Source organism: Bufo gargarizans, chromosome 10 (genome assembly GCF_014858855.1).
Source record: "Bufo gargarizans isolate SCDJY-AF-19 chromosome 10, ASM1485885v1, whole genome shotgun sequence".
In the NCBI taxonomy this organism is placed as follows: Eukaryota; Metazoa; Chordata; class Amphibia; order Anura; family Bufonidae; genus Bufo; species Bufo gargarizans.
Window position 1 is genome coordinate 88,692,182 of NC_058089.1, and position 21,618 is coordinate 88,713,799.

The 21,618-nt window shown below is 42.7% G+C and overlaps 1 protein-coding gene across 1 annotated transcript in view; it reads right to left on the reverse strand.

Moving 5' to 3' along the window:
• Window positions 1-380: 380 nt before the first annotated feature.
• Window positions 381-21,618, reverse strand: part of LOC122920080 (5-hydroxytryptamine receptor 3A-like) — a 45,019-nt gene continuing 23,781 nt past the window's right edge. The window contains exons 3-10 of the mRNA XM_044269290.1: window positions 18,104-18,249; window positions 16,895-16,939; window positions 14,849-14,958; window positions 12,612-12,784; window positions 8,774-8,934; window positions 6,467-6,674; window positions 1,031-1,237; window positions 381-646 (exon numbers count right to left, since the gene is read on the reverse strand). Of these exons, the coding sequence (XP_044125225.1) occupies window positions 381-646; window positions 1,031-1,237; window positions 6,467-6,674; window positions 8,774-8,934; window positions 12,612-12,784; window positions 14,849-14,958; window positions 16,895-16,939; window positions 18,104-18,249 (1,316 nt within the window). The remainder of the gene's footprint in view (window positions 647-1,030; window positions 1,238-6,466; window positions 6,675-8,773; window positions 8,935-12,611; window positions 12,785-14,848; window positions 14,959-16,894; window positions 16,940-18,103; window positions 18,250-21,618) is intronic.

The window sequence follows — 21,618 nt, forward strand, 5'->3', positions numbered from 1 at the left end:
GGGCAGCTGCCCCTTTTGCCCCTTGGTAAAGACGGCCCTGCAGGTAATAGTAAACGAAATACAAATCACCAATATTCATATAAAAGAAATAGAAGTGGTGAAACATCGTAAATCATGAATGAGCTATCAAATTCCTACATGTACAAAGAGGTCATGAAAAATACATACAAGTAAAGCCCTACTACTGGGGCTTAGACCATTCATTCTGCAGCTATTGTGCCAGACAAGGAAACTTTATATTGTACACAGCCTGCGGGCAGTGTAAATGGATTTTGTTCTGTAAGCCAAGTTTGATCCCTCTTAGAAGCCAATGTATCTTACAAACCAGTGGTACACATTAATGCTTAATCTCTCTAGGTAATAATAGTTTTCGGTACGTATTATGTTAACCAGGTAATAAGCAAAGCTGAAAATATGATGACTAAAAAAATCAAATATGTTATAAAGACAAGCCGGTCTACTACAAGAGCTGCAGCATGCCATTCTGTCTTGACTTCATCCATTTCCCTAGTATCGATAATTTCCTTGTGGATCCTCAAGACTTCTCGCAGGAGCATCTTCAACAGCTTTACCTCTATACTGCCATCTGTGTTTCTTTGAGAACTTTTAGTTTTCAAGCTTTGTTCTACTGCCCTCTTATTATGATCTAAGAAGAAATATGAAGACTTAAGTTGGAATCAATATGATATTGCATTTTCACGCCCGATGCTCCTCCTTGCCGTGCACTGAATCGCGCAGGGCAAGGGCTGTTTTTTTTACATTTTGACACTGCTAGGCAGAGGCTTCAGTCTAGCAGTGATCCTGGTGACATCAACGGCTCTAATGGGCGGTCTTTAGCGCTGCCCTAGCCTGTAAAAACAGGCTAGGGCAGTGCTAAAGACCTCCCATTAGTGCTGGTGACATCACCGGGAACACTGCTAGGCGGAAGCCTCCACCTAGCTTACCCATGAAGAGCCCGGTACATCACCAGATCTTAAGAAAATTCCCTTTCCCTGCGCAATTTAATCTTCCCATACACAAAACTACTTACATGTTTCTGCTTCTGAAAGCTTGATCCCATATTTCATAAAGGTCTTTCCTTTAAAGCAGAGGACATATGCCAGGCGCCCCAAGATCCAGGTTTTCATCCAGGAAGGGACAGTTGGTTGAGATTCAGATAGCATTAACATGTGGGAGATAGCAATGGCTCCTATTATACTGATCACCATGCCAGCCATACATAAACAGCAGAATATGCCTGCCAAAAAGTAAGAAATATAATAGGTTTATAGAAAGTGCAGATGCTGTGCTTTTTGATTTTGCAAGTATTGCCTAATCTGTGAGCAGACCACATGGACATAAAATGTAGATGACTAATAACTGAGCATGGCTTAGTAATGGCAACTTTGATAGGCTGCTTTGGGCAGCAAGGGAAATTTTGTATTATGACTCTGAGGCCTTTAGTGCTTCAGTCCTTAGTCTGTATCACAAGAACAATAGTTTGTTGCTGTACTGCAAAATAATCTATAGTAAAGCCTTTCCAGTGTTCCAGTGAGTTTGTTGCCATCCACCTATGTACCTTACACATGGCAGTAGTCGGCAAGATGGATATGGCAACAAAAGGTGCAACCTCCTCCATGAGTGGGACACAGCCCATGATACCGTTGGGGGCACTACTGAGCCACCTGCCCAAGTTTAATAGATCCAATGTGTTACTAGAAGACTAGAAAGAGAGGCTGGTGGGAGCTGCACATCTGTGTAATATTGCCCCACATCTGATAGCAGAGCTAGCCTTGAGCACATTAGAAGAGGAAGCCAGAAAGACAGTACTGCTGCAGCCAGCGAGGCTGAGACAGATGTTTGAGCAGATATCATGCATCCTGGAAGATGAGTACGGGGATACAACATCTAAAGCTATGCTGAGAAAGAAACTCTTCACCAGATACCAGATGGAAGATGAAATATTGCCCCAGAATGCAAATGGCTTGCAAGAGCTTATGGCCACACTACAAAGAAAAGAAGGACAGGAAGTCAAATCCTTCATTAATGCAGAAGCGGTCCTGCAAGATCTTTTTCTCCTCAACCATACGCTAGAGACTTAAACTTACACCAGGTGCTTACAAAGCTATTGCCCTGGAAAAGGAGGAACCGGGTGTATCAGTCCCATTAGCCCAGCAAGTAGAGGTAACTCCCACCAAAGAGGAGTGTGGAGGCCCAGGTGTCATCATTGGAAGAGGTAATTAGAGAACTAAGGAGACACTGACCGTGAAAAAGGAGGGAGTGGCATCAAAGACTCATGATAGAGGACAAGCCTATCCTGCACCCAGGCAGTTCTACAGAGGGGCCCGACCTGCAAGAAGATGCTGGACATGTAACCAGAAGCGGCACTGAGCCAGGAACTGCCCCAACTGTGGCACCATTAGCAACCAGAGAGATGTAAACTAGTTCCACCCACGATTGAAGGGCAAATAAAAGGAGGAAGTACAGGTTTATGCCCCCTGCTGGAAGCTATGAACTTACTGGGAGACAGCCCAGTTGTTGCAGCCAAGTTTAACAGAGAAGAACTCGCCTGTCTAGTGGACACTGGGTGACAAGTAACGACAATGGCCAAGAAAGTCTTTCGAGACACACTGCCCATTCTAATGTTTGGAGTCATGCAAGCTGACATTGAGCTTGGGGCCAGACAATGGAAAAAAAAGGAGTGGTGGTGCTACAGAATGCAATGTACCCAAATCTCCCTGTGATACTAGGGCTGAATGTATTGTGAGAATTAGATGGATGGATGGCTCGACAGCTGGGGCCCAAATATTGGAAGAATGTCCCAAATTTAAAACCACTACAGGTGGCCCTGCAGAGATTGCTCAAACAATGCCAGATGCAAGTAACCCTGTCTGGCCTGGTAGGAAAAGTGGTGATATGAGGAAGCAGAACGGCGAAACGTACGTCGAGGAGATAGTGCTCACCTGTCCTGACTCTAACTGGTGCGATTATTACTTTATATCTTGAGCTACTCTTTCAGATATTTGTATTTGACTGGATTACCACTGATGCTGTTCAGAGAGTGTGGAGTGTTGTCAGCGCACTGAGATATTTTTAGAGGGTGGTTCTCTCTTTTTACTCAGTGTGTCATTTTCTCACCGCACCCCACTCCCTGGAATAGCATCTTTTCAAAGTTTCATTACCCTTAGAGTTATATATATATTCAGGTCAGGCGGTGCTTGAAATTGGACATATTCAGTATATGCTCATCATTTTTGTCATTGTATAGTATCATGTTTGACTTGTGATTTTTTGAATAAAGATTATATATTTTTAACCTATGGGACATGAATCTACTGTCTTTTGTGTGGTATATACAGTACAGACCAAAAGTTTGGACACACCTTCTCATTCAAAGAGTTTTCTTTATTTCCATGACTATGAAAATTGTAGATTCACACTGAAGGCATCAAAACTATGAATTAACACATGTGGAATTATATACATAACAAAAAAGTGTGAAACAACTGAAAATATGTCATATTCTAGGTTCTTCAAAGTAGCCACCTTTTGCTTTGATTACTGCTTTGCACACTCTTGGCATTCTCTTGATGAGCTTCAAGAGGTAGTCACCTGAAATGGTCTTCCAACAGTCTTGAAGGAGTTCCCAGAGATGCTTATCACTTGTTGGAACTTTTGCCTTCACTCTGCGGTCCAGCTCACCCCAAACCATCTCGATTGGGTTCAGGTCCGGTGACTGTGGAGGCCAGGTCATCTGGCGCAGCACCCCATCACTCTCCTTCATGGTAAAATAGCCCTTACACAGCCTGAAGGTGTGTTTGGGGTCATTGTCCTGTTGAAAAATAAATGATGGTCCAACTAAACACAAACCGGAAGGAATAGCATGCCGCTGCAAGATGCTGTGGTAGCCATGCTGGTTCAGTATGCCTTCGATTTTGAATAAATCCCCAACAGTGTCACCAGCAAAGCACCCCCACACCATCACACCTCCTCCTCCATGCTTCACGGCGGGAACCAGGCATGTAGAGTCCATCCGTTCACCTTTTCTGCGTCGCACAAAGACACGGTGGTTGGAACCAAAGATCTCAAATTTGGAATCATCAGACCAAAGCACAGATTTCCACTGGTCTAATGTCCATTCCTTGTGTTCTTTAGTCCAAACAAGTCTCTTCTGCTTGTTGCCTGTCCTTAGCAGTGGTTTCCTAGCAGATATTCTACACAGTCTCCTCTTAACAGTTGTTCTAGAGATGTGTCTGCTGCTAGAACTCTGTGTGGCATTGACCTGGTCTCTAATCTGAGCTGCTGTTAACCTGCGATTTCTGAGGCTGGTGACTCGGATGAACTTCTCCTCCGCAGCAGAGGTGACTCTTGGTCTTCCTTTCCTGGGGCGGTCCGCATGTGAGCCAGTTTCTTTGTAGTGCTTGATGGTTTTTGTCAGTGTACTTGGGGACACTTTCAAAGTTTTCCCAATTTTTCGGACGGACTGACCTTCATTTCTTAAAGTAATGATGGCCACTCGTTTTTCTTTACTTAGCTGCTTTTTTCTTGCCATAATACAAATTCTAACAGTCTATTCAGTAGGACTATCAGCTGTATATCCACCTGACTTCTCCACAACGCAACTGATGGTCCCAACCCCATTTATAAGGCAAGAAATCCCACTTATTAAACCTGACAGGGCACACCTGTGAAGTGAAAACCATTTCAGGTGACTACCTCTTAAAGCTCATCAGGAGAATGCCAAGAGTGTGCAAAGCAGTAATCAAAGCAAAAGGTGGCTACTTTGAAGAACCTAGAATATGACATATTTTCAGTTGTTTCACACTTTTTTGTTATGTATATAATTCCACATGTGTTAATTCATAGTTTTGATGCCTTCAGTGTGAATCTACAATTTTCATAGTCATGAAAATAAAGAAAACTCTTTGAATGAGAAGGTGTGTCCAAACTTTTGGTCTGTACTGTATAATAGGAATAGAGTATCCCAGTGACAGTAATTGTTACATTATCCAACCTATTGGTGATTAATTAGAGGTTTATGACTTGTCATAAATTAGGTGCATCCTCCTGCTGTCCGTGTGCCTAACCAGAAATCTATGACAGCTCAGATCTTTTGTAGATTTATGTCATTTACACCAGAAAGCTGGTGTAAATGAAAATAAATTTGTTGCTGCGTCTGGTCACACCCCTTTCCCCACCCTTGCCACACCCCGTCTTAGAAAAGTGACGAGAACGGCGTAAATGGAATGATAACTTTCCTCCATTATCTGCAAACAAGAAATTTAGGGAGCTGCCATTACATGTGGGAGATCAAGTGATGGTACGCAATCAGACAGCCAGGAGGGCTGAGAAGCTGCAGTGGCAGTGAGAGACCGTGCCATACGTGGTAGTCCTGCAACCTAATCCAAGCAGACCAGTGTTCAAGGTGAAACCTGAGCTTGTAACCGGGTCTGTGCACACAGTGCACCAAAATATGCTCAGGCCATGCACTTTTCTGAGAAGGGCTCCTGAGCCTATACCAGAGAGCTCCTCCTTGACAGTAATGCCATCTGGGTACCGCCTCAACCACAGCCAGTTCCCCTTGACCAGTTGTGCATTAAGAAGAGAATTGATGGTGCATCTGTGGAGCGTTTAGCTCAGAAGGAGAGGAGTGCACTGCAGGAGATCCAAAGCAAGGTCCGTTACCAGAGCTTAGAGGTGGTGTGATGCGGCCACCCAAGTGAAGCAGTGCAGCCCAGACAGGTGCAGAGAGGCTGCGTCAGGCAGAGAATTGTGTGGCACTGAAGGAAGAGTGCAATACGGACCAGAGCAAGGCAGCAGAGTATGGAGCACATGTGTCAGACAAGAAAGGCCTCAGAAGTGCCTATAGAAAGATGCCACCTTGAAGAGATAAATATAGAGTACCAGGAGAGTCCCTCTCCCGCTAGCAGGATCAGTAAGTGCGGCCCATGAGAGACTAAAGTAAACCAACTCTATAGAGACTGTAGTAATACCCTCCCTGCTATCAACTCAGTTTCTTAAAGAGACAGCATCCCTATTGATTATAAAATGTACCAGTTTCACAAGTACAATAGTTACAGCCAGTATGGACTAAAATGTGTATGGTTGTGTCTGCAAAATTAACATTCCCCAGATGTTTGATTGTTGAACGGCTTTTAACCATCAATCAACGTCTTTCTAATGTGTATAGCCACCTTTAGAGACACACATACTAGGGCTGTAGTTAGCTCCTATAGTCAAGATATGATTAAAGGGTAACTCCACTGATGATGATTTTAGACATTCTTCTAGCAATGTTAACTTACATCACACCAAGGCAAAGGGAGACCTGTATGCAATGAGATGGTTGGGTGGCCCATTGAGTATGCATAAACATTCACTTTACTTGCCAATCGGTGGGTGGTGTAGACATGGGAACCACTCTGCCTTCCAAAGGCCCCCATACACCTGTGTTTGACCACAAACAAGTATTAACAAGACAACATACCTAAAAGTGGAGCCTTGTCAGAGCTTGGGAGCAAGTTGTTTAGAATTAAAAGGAGCACAGAGAAGCCCAACACAATAGCTATTTTAAAGCCAAGTCTTCCCTCACGGTCCATTGGTATAAGCATACTGATAATATCCAAAATAACCATGAAGCATGCTGGGACAATAAGTGTAAGGATGTAACTGGTAGGTGTTCGTTTTACAGTTATCTAAAAAAAAGAAAGAGAAAAGAAAAACCCAAAATTTAGTATAAGTGAGACATCTCCACAAAACCTGCATGCAACAACACCTATTTCAATTATTGCTGAAAGTCATCTATCTACTGCATCATGACAGTAGTTGTTTGAGCTGCAAACACATTCTCCAGGAGGGCAGGACTGTATTTAAGAATGAAGGCAGATTCTCTTTTACCCACTGTAACAATTCAGTGTGTTGCCCATCACCCACTAAGTGGTACGCACAATTGCGTGTTGGCATATGCAGATTTGTAGCCTGGTGCCGCAACTGCATGGGAACAGTGCTGCTCTCATCCCAAATGGAAAGTCAGTCTGCTTCCAAAATAGTATGAATTTCGCCTTATTAATTGCTGGTGCCAGTGCTTTCCCTGGGCTTTCTCTGCTAGCCACCCCTAGTAACAGAATACCAGTTTTCCACTTAAAATGTACTGGTCAGAACTGTTTAGTAGTCTGAATCTTCACAATTGCAGTGAATTGTTATTATTTCACTACCAGAAAATGAAAAAAGAACATCTGGAAAACTTAAAGGGGTTCTCCAGCCCATAATATTGATGACCTATCCTCAAGATAGGTCAACAATATCAGATCGGCGGGGTCTGACACCAGACAGCTGTTTGAAGAGAAGGAGGCGTTCCATGCGAGCACTGCTTCCTCTTCATTATACCGCACTTCGTCTTGGAGGTTCAGTGTAATACAGGCACCCCCTCCATTCAAGTGAATTCGGATGGTGCCTGTAATTACACTATACCACCGCTCCACTGGATACAACATGTAGTGTAATGACTAGGAAGCGGTGCTCACATGGAGCACCACCTCCTCGTCTCACAGCTGATCGGCGGAGGTCCCGGGTGTCGGAGCCCCACTGATCAGATATTGATGCTTAAGATAGCTCATCAATATTATGGTCTGGATAACCCCCTTAATGCAATTGAGCTGAGATTGACAAAGTATAAACTACTAGTGGTGCTTAGTCAATGATGACACAAGCAAGGTGGTCCACCCTTCATTTTGGGTTCCTCCATTTTTTAGGATACATTTTGGCCATTAAAACCTTGATTTCTAAAGAAGCCCTCAGTTTTTTTTTTGTTTTTTTTATATAATGTTAACTCATCAGCAATATTCTAGCACTGTATTTTTTTTTACTAAAAAACTTAATTCCATACATACATATTGAGCCACATCCTCTGGACACACCTTATATGCTTACGATGGGAAAACCCCTTTAATAGCACATGTTTTTGGGACTCTAGGATATCTTTAGGATAAGTGGGGCGTCTGATACCTCCAACAGTCAGCTGTTTCAAGAGGCCACAGTGCTTGTGAGAGTACTGGAGCCTCTTCAATGTCCACCTACTTATCGTCTAGCTAGTAATGGTCGTGGAGGGTATTTAGAGATTTGTCCCATTCACTTAAATGGTAATAAGCTGTAATGACCCTGCACAATGTAGATGGTGTTCCGGTAAACAATGAAGAGTTGGACCCGACTGATGTGATGTTGATGACCCATTCTAATGATTGATAGGACATTGATATGGTGAAGCTGAAGAAACCTTTTAAGATTTACATTTCCTGAGAGGAAGGGGTTGTCCAGGCTTTGCTAAGTGATAGCCTATCCTCAAGACAAGTGCCATCTACTACAAGGGTGAAGGAGCTGTGTACTTCTGCCGCCAACCTCCATCGATGGAGCTACACTCAAACAGCTGATCGGTGGAGGTGTGGAGTATTAGGCTTCCGTCGATCAGCCAGTAATGCATTATTCTGAAGATAGGCAATCACTTAGTAAAGCCTGGACCAACCCTTTTAGAGCTAGCTATTAGCATCAGTGTTGTTGTCACAGTCAGTCATAGGGAAGAGAGGGGCTACATCACTAAAAAGACTGAAATTCATACAAATAGGCTTTAGGTGAGTAAACCTAAGAAAAAAACAAACCAGTTTGGTGGAAATAAAATGCCAACCATCCAAGCACTTTTGGCGGAAAAAAAAATAAAAGAGAGATTAGCAAGACCTGAGGAGTTACCACAATGCAAGAATTACACAAAGCATTAAAAATGATGCAGCTGCTCTTCTCATACCTTATAGTAAACGCTACTGTAGTTTGTTCCTAAAACATTCCTAGAGTCATTTTTCACTGTGATATCTAACAGTTCCCATTCTCCATTGCTAGCAAAGATGTATTGGGAATCACTTAGAACCTTATTGGAATCATCAGATGAAAACATGACAATTGCATTATCTGTAAGGAAGAAATAACATTGTCAAAATACTAGCAGTGGTTCCAGCCTTGAAAGTGAACAGAGAAGAACCATGTAAATCAAAATCAGTATGAGATGAGCAAAGCCGCTTTTAACCCTTTCTACCCCTGGCGATTATCCGTTTTTGCATTTTCATTTCAATACACAATTGAGGGCTTGTGTTTTTTCTGGACAAGTTGTACTTTCTAATGGCATAATTTATTACTTTATACGACATAGTGGAAAACTGGGAAAAAAAATCCTAATGGGGTGAAACTGGAAAAAACACACAATTCCGCCACTGTTTTCTGGGTTTTGTTTCTATGGTGCTCAGGGGCGTTGCTAGGTTAAAATATTTGGGGCCTGGGCAATACAATTGCATCTAATGCACTGGAAACGTTTAAGAACCTGTGATGACATCAGTTTATCTGACCAGTGTAACAGGCAGTGGTTGAGGACCTGCGATGATGTCACCATCATGTGACCAGTGCAGGAGAAGATGGCAGTGAAGAGGAGAAGTGGTGGGGAAGATGCTGTGGTGAGGTCTGCTACATGAGAGGTAAGTGAAGGGAGAGGTAGAGCAATGCTGGGAGTTGTGGTCATTTAACTGGAACTGTATGTTAGGCCTGAAGGGAGGGATGTTATTTACATGGGACTGAATGTTGAGGGGGTGATGTTATTTACATGAGGCTGCATGTTGGAGGTGTCTGGGGCAGGGTGATGTTATTTATATGGGACTGTATGTTGAAAGCGGCTGTGAGAGGGGGTGATGTTATTTATATGGGACTGTATGTTGAAAGCGGCTGTGAGAGGGGGTGATGTTATTTACATGGGACTGTATGTTTATGGCGGCTGTGGGAGGGAGTGATGTTATTTACATGGGACTGTATGTTGAAGGTGGCTGTGGGAGGGAGGGATGTTATTTACATAGAGAATAGAGAAGGACCGCGCCCCCTGTGTGTGAATTGTTGGGGATGGTTAAATCTTAGCATCCTGGTAGTACTGCCATTTTTCCCCCTAAACTTACCTATGTTATTTACATGGGACTGTATGTTAAAGGTAGATGTGAGAGGGAGTGATAAAGGCGGATGTGGGAGGGGGATATTATTTACATGGGACTGTACATTAGAGGGGGATGGAGATATGGTGTGATGTTATTTACATGGGACTCTCTGGAGGAGGGAAATTGTGTTATTTACAAGGGACTGTATATTGGAGGGGCTGAAGGGAGGGGAGTGATATTATTTACATGGGACTGTATTTTGGATGGGGCAGGAGAGATGGTGTAATGTTATTTACATGGGACTGTATGGTGGAGGGAGGAAAATAACTACAGGGGGCACTGAAGGGGGCATTATAAATACTGGGGGCACTTCAGGGCGAGCATTATAACAATAGACGGCAGAATAAATACTGGGAGCACTTCAGGATGAATCTTTTAACAGTAGGGGGCGATATAAATACTGGGGGCACTGTAGGGGCATTTGAAATACAGGGGGCATTATAAGTGTTCTTATTACTACTTGGGCTCTATAGGAGTGAGTTATAGATCCACCTTATTTCTACTAAGACCACTATGGGGGGTCTTATAACTACTGAGGGGTCTGTAGAGAGCTTTATTACCACTGGGGAACAAGGGGGCCTTATTTCTACTGGGGGCTCTGTGAGGGCATTATTAATACTGGAGGGCTCTTCTACTAATGGGGGCACTCTTGGGGAGCATTATTACCGTTGGGGTACTGTAGGGGGCAGTATTACTAATGAGGGCATTCTAGAAGGGAATTACTATTGGTGGGACTTTGAGGAGCACTATTATTATGGGGGAACTATCTTTATGGTACAAATTTTTGTTCAGGATAGTATTTGGGGGTATTGGGAAGCACAGCGAACAGCAGGATGACACTCTTGGAACTCCAGGTTGGGGGATGATGATAGAAAAGTGAAGAAGCTAAGATGTCAATGTGTCACACTCTGCAGAGACGAGGCGCCTGAAAGAAGTTGTCTGAACTGAATGGAGAGGATGATGACAGAGAAGATCTACATCACAGGAGACGTCACCTGGGAGTCACTGGACGTGAGAGGTATGTGCTGCTGTATAGCAAGTACAGTAAAATGCAGAGTGTGGGTGTAGGGTCGACTTAGAGAATTGGGCTATATGCATTTGGGCTTGGGCCCCGGATCTTTTGATATCCTAGTAACGCCCCTGACAGTGTTCCCTAGGTGGTAATTACAGGGATACATCTATCCCTGCAATTGGCATTATCACGGATTTCAGACATTAGCCATGGGTGTATTCTGTATCTAACAGCAGAAACACGGCGACTGTGGTGCCCGTTACATTCGCTAGTGAGGAGGAGGTTAGGAAGGGGTTAAATTATAGTATTTTTCATCAATATTTCCAAGTCAAAGCCAGGAGAGGGACCAAATTATATACTGGTCACTTGGCACTATGACCTTGAGGGACGCTGCAGCCAGCCAGACATTTTTGTAGTATCAAAGGGTTATTTCTATCTCAGCCCTTAATGCCCGATATAAGAATAACCATAGTAAGCACTGGCTTAGTGTGGTAGGAGTTATGGAAATGGTTGGGTGGGCTGTGCTCTTCGGTTCCTGTAAATCTCATAGCAGTGAATAGGAGATAGGGATAAACTACAGCAGAGTGAGCTACACTGAGACAGAGTGGGTCTTAATTAATTACGATGAAATCTGCCTTCACTAAATCAAAATCAATTAGTATATTAGACTTTGATCATGCATACAGTTTTTGGGGCAGGTTTTGTCATGATTTTTAATGCATGAATAATTAAGAATTGCATAATATATATATATATATATATATATATATATATATATAACTTTAGAGTTACTATTACCTACAGTATTACTGGACAATTAATTATAACATAAAGGGTACAACCATAAGATCAAGTTTCTGCATGCAGTTTTGTAAGCCAGAATCAGGAGTGGATTATACAGGTCAGATAAAACTTTTCTTTTTTTAAATGGAATTTGTCAGCAATTTTGACTATGCCAGACTGTTGACAGCACTAAGTAGGTACTGGGGAGAGTAGGACAACCATATCTTTTCTGGAGCTTCTCTCATGAAGAGTAGTGTGAATATGAGGTTTTATTCTGTAAGATTCTCCTCTTGCAAGTGCCAGGGGCTTCACAGTTAAGTTCACAATGCATTGAGATACATCATAACCCCTCTCCTCTGCTGTAAGTGACAGCTGTAGTGGTCTTCTGGTTGGAACCTACATCTGTCACTCAGAGAAGGAGGGGCGGTGAAGCAGCTCAATGCAGAAAGCAGTGAAACCGCACCCTGGGCACTTACAAGAGATGAACCTAGCAGAATAAAATTTCATATTCATACTTCTCCAAATTCGAAAAGCTACACAAAAGGAATGTTTGTCCTGCTTTCCCCAGCCCCTACTTATTGCTGTCAACAGTCTAGAATAATTTTGACTTCCAAAACTTGAACGTGTGGCCGTGCCCAAAGAAAAGAACATGCCAACTAAGTAATTACCATAATATTTTCTGATTTGTTGTAGCCAATCATAATTTCTGCTAAATTCAGTGGGTTCCATATGTTTTCACTACTAGTTATCTGGGCTTTAATATATGTAATGTATTTATACCACTACAGTATAAAGTAAGCTTACGTTCTAAATACACATACCTGGGTGAATATATGAACCAAATGTCAGATTACACTTTTGGGTGTCGAAAGGAAACTTGAAGACATCTAGTTTACAGGCACTAATAATCCGCATTGGCTTTGCAATGTTAGTGCTTCCAGTGTGGTTAAGAGAATAAAAAGGCACAACAGGAGACTTATCGTCACTGTCTGTCCTGGATAATACAAAGCAAACATTCAATTTTACAAGTCATTTCACAAGATCATGTGTTTTAAAATAAACATTTATCTATATGTTACTACTTTGGAGTACAAAGTGTGCCCCATAGCAGAAATCTAAATGGGTCTTCACAAGGGTTTGGTACCCAGTTCAGAAGAGCCTGGAATTTCTTTCCTCTCTATCTTTTGATGACTCTCTTTGTCAACAATGCAGTTCCTCTGGGGAGGGAAGTCCTGCACTGGTTCTTGCCACCTAGTAGAAAAGGGGCCAGGACCAACCTGGGGTAGAATCCCTTATAAGAGGGTTGAAAATGCTTGCATCCCCTATTACAAAAATATGTGTTCTTTTACAGTTATACTAAGCTACTGTTGACCCTGTAACAAGGGCTGTACCACTATTGTTGACCTGTTCGACTGCTGTGTCCCTGTTTACTGTGGAAAACGGCAGTATTGTGCTTATTATGTGATCTGCTATGTCATGTACAGTGATCCTTCAAGATACAATGGCCTCAGGATACAATATTTTCAACATACAATGGTCTTTTCTGACCCATCTTAAGTTAAAACCAGACTCAACATTTAATGTCTCAGTCAGATCCAACCAATCAAGGCCACTTCTCTGGTAAAATAGCTGTATTAGCTGACTTGTTTTATCTGTCTTAGTTATCTGCTTATTTTTCTTCAATCATGATTTTCTCTTATCTTGGATGACATTTTGGGGCTTTGGAACCAATTACTCAACTTACAATGGTTTCAACATACAATGGTCATCCTGGAACCAATTAATATTGTAACCTGAGGGACCACTTAAAGTGCCTTATGCCACTGTGAGACACCAGCATCATACTTATGTACCACTGTTTATCTTTAAAATGTGTATTGTTAGTGGTAACCTCACATGTGCCCTGAAAAATGTAGAAAATGGCCAGGTGAGCCATATAACATGTCAAAGAAATTTTTGATCAGACTGTGTTGGCTATGGATAATAATAGGGATGAATTTGTGGTTTACACTGAGCAGATAGGGAAATCCGATGATCACAATCTCTTTCTAACAAAGCTAGAACCAGCCCTGTGCCTCACATGGATCCAGAGCTCCCCATTCACTGCTCTTCAGGCTGGCACCTGTGCCGCTCCCTCCCTGTAACTGTCACAGCCTCTAGCAGTAGATATAGCTGTTGGCAGTTGATGAAGGGAACTGAGCTTGTGTCACCACCTCAGTAGGTGGACGTGGACATTACTATACTGATTAGACACCAGGGGGCGCCATTATGATAAATAGAATATCTCACAACTGGTGCATTTTTGGAACAAACATTAAATTACAGAAGTAATTAGTTTTTCATGCTGAATCATATTAAAATTAAATGTATTGTGGCACAACCCCTTTAACCCCTTCAAGTCGAAGTTTATTTTGTTTTTACACTTTCATTTTTTCCTCCCCACATTCCAAGAGCCATAACTTTTAACATTTTCCATTTATATAGCCACATGAGGGCTTATTTTTTGAAGGATGAGTTATCTGTTTTAATGGCACCATTTAATTTACCATGTCTTGTATTGGAAAACGAGACGAAAATTGTTTGTAGGGTGAAATTGAAAAACAAATCCATAATTCTGCCAAGGTTTTGGGGGTTTTGATACTATGGCGTCTATTATTTATGGGATTCTTACGATCTGCCTGCTGAGCCATGCCTTGTGCACAGCTTTGCAGGCAGTTTACTATGACGTATGAGTCTTTCAGCAGGCCCCCAGTTGTCGTGGTAACCGACGGGAGCGATTTCACTGTGTGGGCTCCAATCCTCTGCCTCTCTCCAGAAATGCAGAGATCACTATTGATCACGGCATCAGAGGGGCTATATGACCAGGTTCTGCGTCATCACCAATCCCTGTCAATTGGGCCCGATACTTGCCGTATGATACAGCCGGCACACGTCATGTATGGAGCGGCTCAGTGCACATGTACATCATAACAGGTGAAGGGGTTAAAGTGGTTTTCTGAAATAATTAAAAATCACCTTTTGCTATCAGACATTATTTCGTACTGCTGTGTGTACCTACCTCTCGTAGATATACAGGTCAGGCTGCCAAATAGTAAAATTAGACAGAAACAGTTTTCTAATATTACAATATTCTGAAATGTTCCAGTTTAAGAATTCATTTTCCCATGTCTGCAATACAAAATGAGTTGTGCATTATACCATCTATTTCATTTTCTGATGGTTGTACTGTCCATATTTTACTTTCACTAATGGGAATTAACATCCATAATAATTTATATTACACAGCATCCTTAAAGGGAACCAGTCACCAGGATTTTGTGTATAGAGCTGAGGACATGGGTTGCTAGATGGCCGCTAGCACATCCGCAATACCCAGTCCCCATAGCTCTGTGTGCTTTTATTGTGTAAATAAACCGATTTGATACATATGCTAATTAACCTGAGATGAGTCCTGTATGTGAGATGAGTCAGGGACAGGACTCATCTCAGGGTAATTTGCATATGTATCAAATCGGTTTATTTACACAATAGAAGCACACAGAGCTATGGGGACTGGGTATTGCGGATGTGCTAGCAGCCATCTAGCAGCCCATGTCCTCAGCTCTTTGCACAAAATCCCGGTGACAGGTTCCCTTTAAGGGCTGAAATGAGTCATTTAGCAAAGTTTTTTTTTTAATTCCACCAGACCATTGTTTCCTAGAGGTAACATACATTGGCACATCGAGTGCCTATGAAGCCATAATGCTAAAGACTCTTGGGCACTGCATGACAAGTAAGGTAATTTGCACATTACATTATTTTGTGACATTTCAGGATTTAGGGGCACATTTATTAAGACCTGCGTTTTAGACACTGGTCTTAAAAAAGGCCCATAGCTGGCAGTGGATCTGCCAGAGTTATGAAGAGGTGCCGGCCTCTCCATGACTTCGGAGCATCCAGTACCAGTTCTAAATGTGAGACCGCTTCCTAGCTGTCTTACATTTAGGCCTCTTTCACACGACCGTGTGTCCCCCGTGGCCGTATTGCGGCCTGCCGTATTGCGGCCTGCGGTTACAAAATACATGGGGCACTGGCCGTGTGCATTCCGCATCACGGATGCGGACCTATTCACTTAAATGGGTCTGCAAAACAGAACAGAACCATGTTCCGTTCTTCCGTTCCGCAAAAAGTTCTTGTTCTATATTTTTGCGGAACGGAGGGATCGCGGAACCCATTCAAGTGAATGGGGTTGTGATCCGCATGTGGCTGGCCCACGGGGGACACATGTTTGTGTGAAAGAGGTCTTAGACCATTTTCTACGGCTACATTCACACAAACTTATTTTTTTTCCGTGTCTGTTATGTTGTTTTTTTTGCAGATAGGATGCAGATCCATTCATTTCAATGGGTCTGCAAAAAATGTATGTGTATGTCTGTTCCATAGCCCCTCCAAAAAAAAATTCTATTCTTGTCCGTTTTGCAGACAAGAGTAGGCATTGTTGCAATGGATCCGCAAAAAAAAAAAAACAGATGCCGTACAGACGTCATCCTTTTTTTGCAGATCCGCAATTTGCGGACCGCAAAACACTTACGGTCGTGTAAATCTAGCCTAAGGCCTCATGCACACAACCGGTTTGTTTTTTGTGGTCCACAAACCGCGGATCCGCAAACCACGGAAGCCGCCCATGTGCCTTTCGCAGTTTGCGGAACGGAACAGGCGGCCCATTGTAGAAATGCCTATTCTTGTCTGCAAAACGGACAAGAATAGGACATGCTATATTTTTTTTGCGGGGCTACGGAACAGAGCAACGGATGCGGACAGCACACGGAGTGCTGTCCGCATCTTTTGCGGCCCCATTGAAGTGAATGGGTCCGCACTCGGACTGCAAAAACTGCGGCTCAGATGCGGACCAAAACAACGGTCGTGTGAGGCCTAAAATAGAGGGGGGAAAAATTTGAAAATGGTGAATGAGACGTCCCCTTCCCGCCCACACCACGCCCACAATTTTAGACCTGGAGTGAACGGGACAAAGTCGCAGATAGCGGAGCAACTAAACAGTTAGGAAGATTATTCAAGGACACGTTTATATTTTTATCTTATAATTCTAAACCTGCATGTCACTTACCATGCTGAACCAAATCAACGTAGTTAAAGATTGCAGCATTGTGTCCTAGAAACAGAAACGTGAGTTGAAATGATTTAGTTAAGAAAAGAGATATTTGCAAACTAGCCCTGAATGTGATTAGTATACTGTCTCACTGAAAAAATTCACCAAAAACGTTTTTCAATCCACCATTGCATGCAGTTAAAAATAATTGTATAGCCACTGAGATTTTCAATAAAATGTATCTTTCTAGCACGCACCACCTGCTGTTTGTTATTTTCCTTATATCTCTGTCCACCTCAGTAACAGCGCTTAGGAGGACGCACATGCTCTGTTGCACCCTCCAACTACCACCAGCTGATCCTACGGTTAGACTCTGTGAGAGTTATTGACATGCCCAGACAAGGAAATGTTTTCATTGCCTGGCCCTGTTAATCAAAGTGGAGAGGGCTCAGCAGTTGTAGAGAGATCTGAGCCTCTAAGTGTAACGGCTACACTCTCGTTGCTCCTAGAGGCTCATTTGCATATAATAAAACATAATTTTTCTCAGTAATGTGGACACATATGAACATGGGACCGACACAGATGCCTTCAGCTGCCAAGTGCACATGTAACAGGTCAGCCGGTGTCCCGGGTACAAATCTGCTGACAGGTTCCCTTTAATAAAAAAAGCATTTTTGTAAAAAAAAAAAATCAGTTTTTATTTAAACTTTTTTAAATAGCCAATTTTTTTTTAAAACTTTTTTTAGTCCTACAAGAGGATTTGTCCCCCCTGACATCGCTTGATGGTTCACATTATTGATATAAAGCAGTATTCCTATCATTATACACCAGCATTAAGTCTATCTATTAGAACCTGCCTAAAGGTCCAATAAGCTTCCGTACTTGGATGACCCCACGGCTATTGATAGGCCTCCGTCTGTCATTGTAGAGGTGTACTGTCGACTATTTTTGTGGACCCATTAAGATGAATGGGTCCTCATCCTATCTGCAAAACATGCGGATCGGATGCTGACCAAAAATACCGTCGTGTGAACGGGGGGGGGGGAATTTCCAGTTTAGGGACCAGAGTAAAAGAATAGTGGCCCTGTAACGTGACCCTAGTGGTTCCATTCTACTGATGAAGAACTGTTGCCTGGAGTTACACCAAGGCCTGTCCTAGTAACAGCTTCATCTCCTGCAAAATCGAAAGATATTTTAGAAGATAAAAAGTTGCCAACACGAATTTACCAGTTTAATGACGGCGTACAGCTTCATTCCAATAGTCACTGTAGTTGTTGTGTTCCAGATTTTCACTGGCCGAATATTTGGATTCGGAAACTCCAAATTCTTAATCAGATGTTGAAAACTACAGTCAGTCTGGCAGTAACCTACACCTACACGTAGAAGGAAAAAGAGAAACAGAACTGAATTCTAGTAAAGTAAATTAATAGACAGCCCTTTCTCATACTGGGATTGCGCCCATGTGGTGATACCACGCATGCTTCACTGAAAATTGCCACAGTTTTGCCAGTGTGGTTTTTCCTTGCAAGACTTTGACGGGTTAAATAAATTGAGAGCACTGGACGAGCATCAGTTTTTCCACTTGGCATGCCAGACTTGCTAGGTAGCATGTGAGAAAGCACTTTAATTATTCACCCCTATTAAAGGTAGTTTGATATAGGAGATCATCAGCTGTAAGGGCCACGGCCTCTCCCTAGGCCTGTGACGGCACATTCATGGAAAAATGGAGGCAATATGGATAATAACAATACATTAGTAACAGGGGTCAAGTCCTGGGAAAAAAAGTGTGGGAACTCACCCAAGATCCACTGCAACCCCCCCCCCCCCCCCCCCTCCAAAAAATAAAAAAGCACAGAAAATCTAGCATGCTGTAATTTGTGCCGCTGCGGACTAAAAAAATAAATAAAAAAAATAACACTTTTAGAAAAGTTTGTCCTGGGATTCGATCTCATGACCTCTACACAGCAGAAGCAAGGCATATGCCCTCACAGCTATGAAAGCTGTCTAGCTTGTTACTTAAAAAAAAAAAAATATAAGACTTCTACTGTAGGTAACTTTGCCCACTGTGTATGGATGTAGCAGAGCTGGGTGTGTTGGGGCAGCTGTCATGTGTATGGTTGTACAGTAGGTATCAGTACACTAGGTATCAGTAGAAGTATCAGAAAAAAAAAAAAAAACACTTTTAGAAAAGTTTGTCCTGGGATTCGAACTCATGACCTCTACACATTACAGGCAAGGCATTTACCCTCACAGCCATAAAAGCTGTTGAGGTAGTTGCTTAAAAAAAAAAAACTAAGACTTCCACTTATACCTAGTGTACTGATACCTAGTGTACAACCATACACGTGACAGCTGCCCCAACACACCCAGCTCTGCTACATCCTTACACAGTGGGCAGCTGTCATGTGTATGGTTGTACTCTAGGTATCAGTAAACTAGGTATCAGTAGAAGTCTTATAAAAAAAAAAAACACTTTTAGAAAAGTTTGCCTTGGGATTCGAACTCATGACCTCTACACATCAGAGGCAAGGCATTTACCCTCACAGCCATAAAAGCTGTCTAGGTAGCTGCTTTAAAAAAAAAAAAAAATAAGACTTCTACTTATACCTAGTGTACTGATACCTAGTGTACTGATACCTAGTGTACAACCATACACATGACAGCTGCCCCAACACACCCAGCTCTGCTACATCCATACACAGTGGGCAGCTGTCATGTGTATGGTTGTACACTAGGTATCAGTACACTAGGTATAAGTAGAAGTCTTATATTTTTTTTTTAAGCAACTACCTAGACAGCTTTCATGGCTGTGAGGTTAAATGCCTTCCTTTGATGTGTAGAGGTCGTGAGTTCGAATCCCAGGACAAACTTTTCTAAAAGACATTCTAAATGATCTCGTAGTGAAGGAGATTATGTCATTAGGGGCATGAGAGGAGTCGCAGGCAGCGGCACCGCACAGACAGCTTCCTCTCAACTGAAGCCGCCCCTCCTCCCTTAGCCTGCCCTGTACAGTGCGCTCCGTCTCCCCCTGTGAATCTGATTCAGCCGTGTTCTCCTGACTTGAGGCTGAAAGGGAACGGCGTTCCTGCCATGAAAAAAGTGCAGGAACGCCGTTCCCATGCGTTCCCCCTCCACTCGACCCCTGATTAGTAAGCACTTGATTAACTTTGTCTGCATAATAAATGCTATTTGCTGAAGTGACACAACCCCCGTAAAGAGAGGGGTAGAAGCGATTAGCTGAATGCTGTTCCCCATTGATTTTGCTCATCTTTCCTCGGAGGTGCAAGTAGTGGGGTTTACAGGCTCATGGGACTTTGAACTTTTATATTTTATTAGCAAAAAAATAAAAATTGGTCAAACTCAGATGATTGAGGGACTTTTATCAATGTATTTACGCCGGTATTGTTTCATTAAAAAGCCACAAATTATGGGGCACTCCATATTTGTGCCATCATTTGTGACTTTCTGAGTTACTCGCCACTTTTCTAAGGAGGTGAGAAAACGTGCGAGGCTTAGCTGAGCGACCGCCCACCAGATTTACTATAATGTACACCATAAACTGGTGTAGATTTGAGTTTCTAGTGTACGGAGAGCCAGAGATGTGCCTGATATATTAAGAGGCATCTACCTCTTAATAAACTTGATGCATGTTACTCGAGCTCTCAGGGGATCAAGGCTGGCGTATGGCATAAATGTCCTCCATTGTGTGTGCTGATCTGGAATCAAGGGTAGAAGTATAGATAGAATCTCCCTGATGAGGAGAGTTTTTTCCACTTTTGGTCTTAGAGTATTTATAAACCTGAAACAATGGGATAATTGGCACATAGTGCCCTCCGTCTATTTTAGTCATGGACGGACTGGCCATAGGTCCTACAGGGAAATTTCCCGGTGGGCTATTGCCCAGAGGTCTGCCCAAGCTCTTCTCTTGGCTGCAAGCCATGTACATAAAGGTCTGATGCTTTCACTATTAATTAATGTGGGAGCATCAAGCACTTATGTATGTACCTGGCCAGGTGCCCTCCGAAATTCAACTGTATTGTTGTCCTCAGGATGATGAAACAGTTTCATACTGTAGAGCGGGTGGCAGCGTTTTGCACTGTGATATCAGATTCTGCTGAGGCAGTATTTTGTGCCGCACTGTGAGATCTGGTTCTGCAGTATATTGGGCGGTAGTTCGTTCTGCACTGTGGTATTGTTGGCCCTGACTACTTCTTTTGTCTAGAGGACTCATGTTCAACCTGGGGCCACTTTTGGTTTTTTTTTCCAGGGCCACTTTAAATTTCCAGTCAACCCCTGATTTTAGGCAAAGAAGAAAGATTCTACACAATACATCATGTATACAAGGACGGGTTTCGGCTATTGTGTCTTCATCAAACCTGTTGATGAAGGCAAATTAGCCGAAACGAGTCCTTGCATATGCGTGGGATTTAATTAAAAGCACAAACTTTGAAAGCAAGCCACAATTGCCGGGATCTTTCTTCTTTGCCTGATTTTGGAGATCGCTCCTTCCCACTGCAACTTCTGCCACAGACCGGGTATTGACCAGAATATCACTATAACCTCTGATTTTAGTCATACAGGGGCACATTGACTTAGACCAACATATTACATGCTGGTCTTAACTTGTCCCCCACTGGCATCAGATGTGCCACAACAATTATTAACAGTTGCATGCCTCTTAATAATTGTGGGTCATTTGTACCAAAACGGAACAATTCTAACAATGTGGATGGCTGACCAAG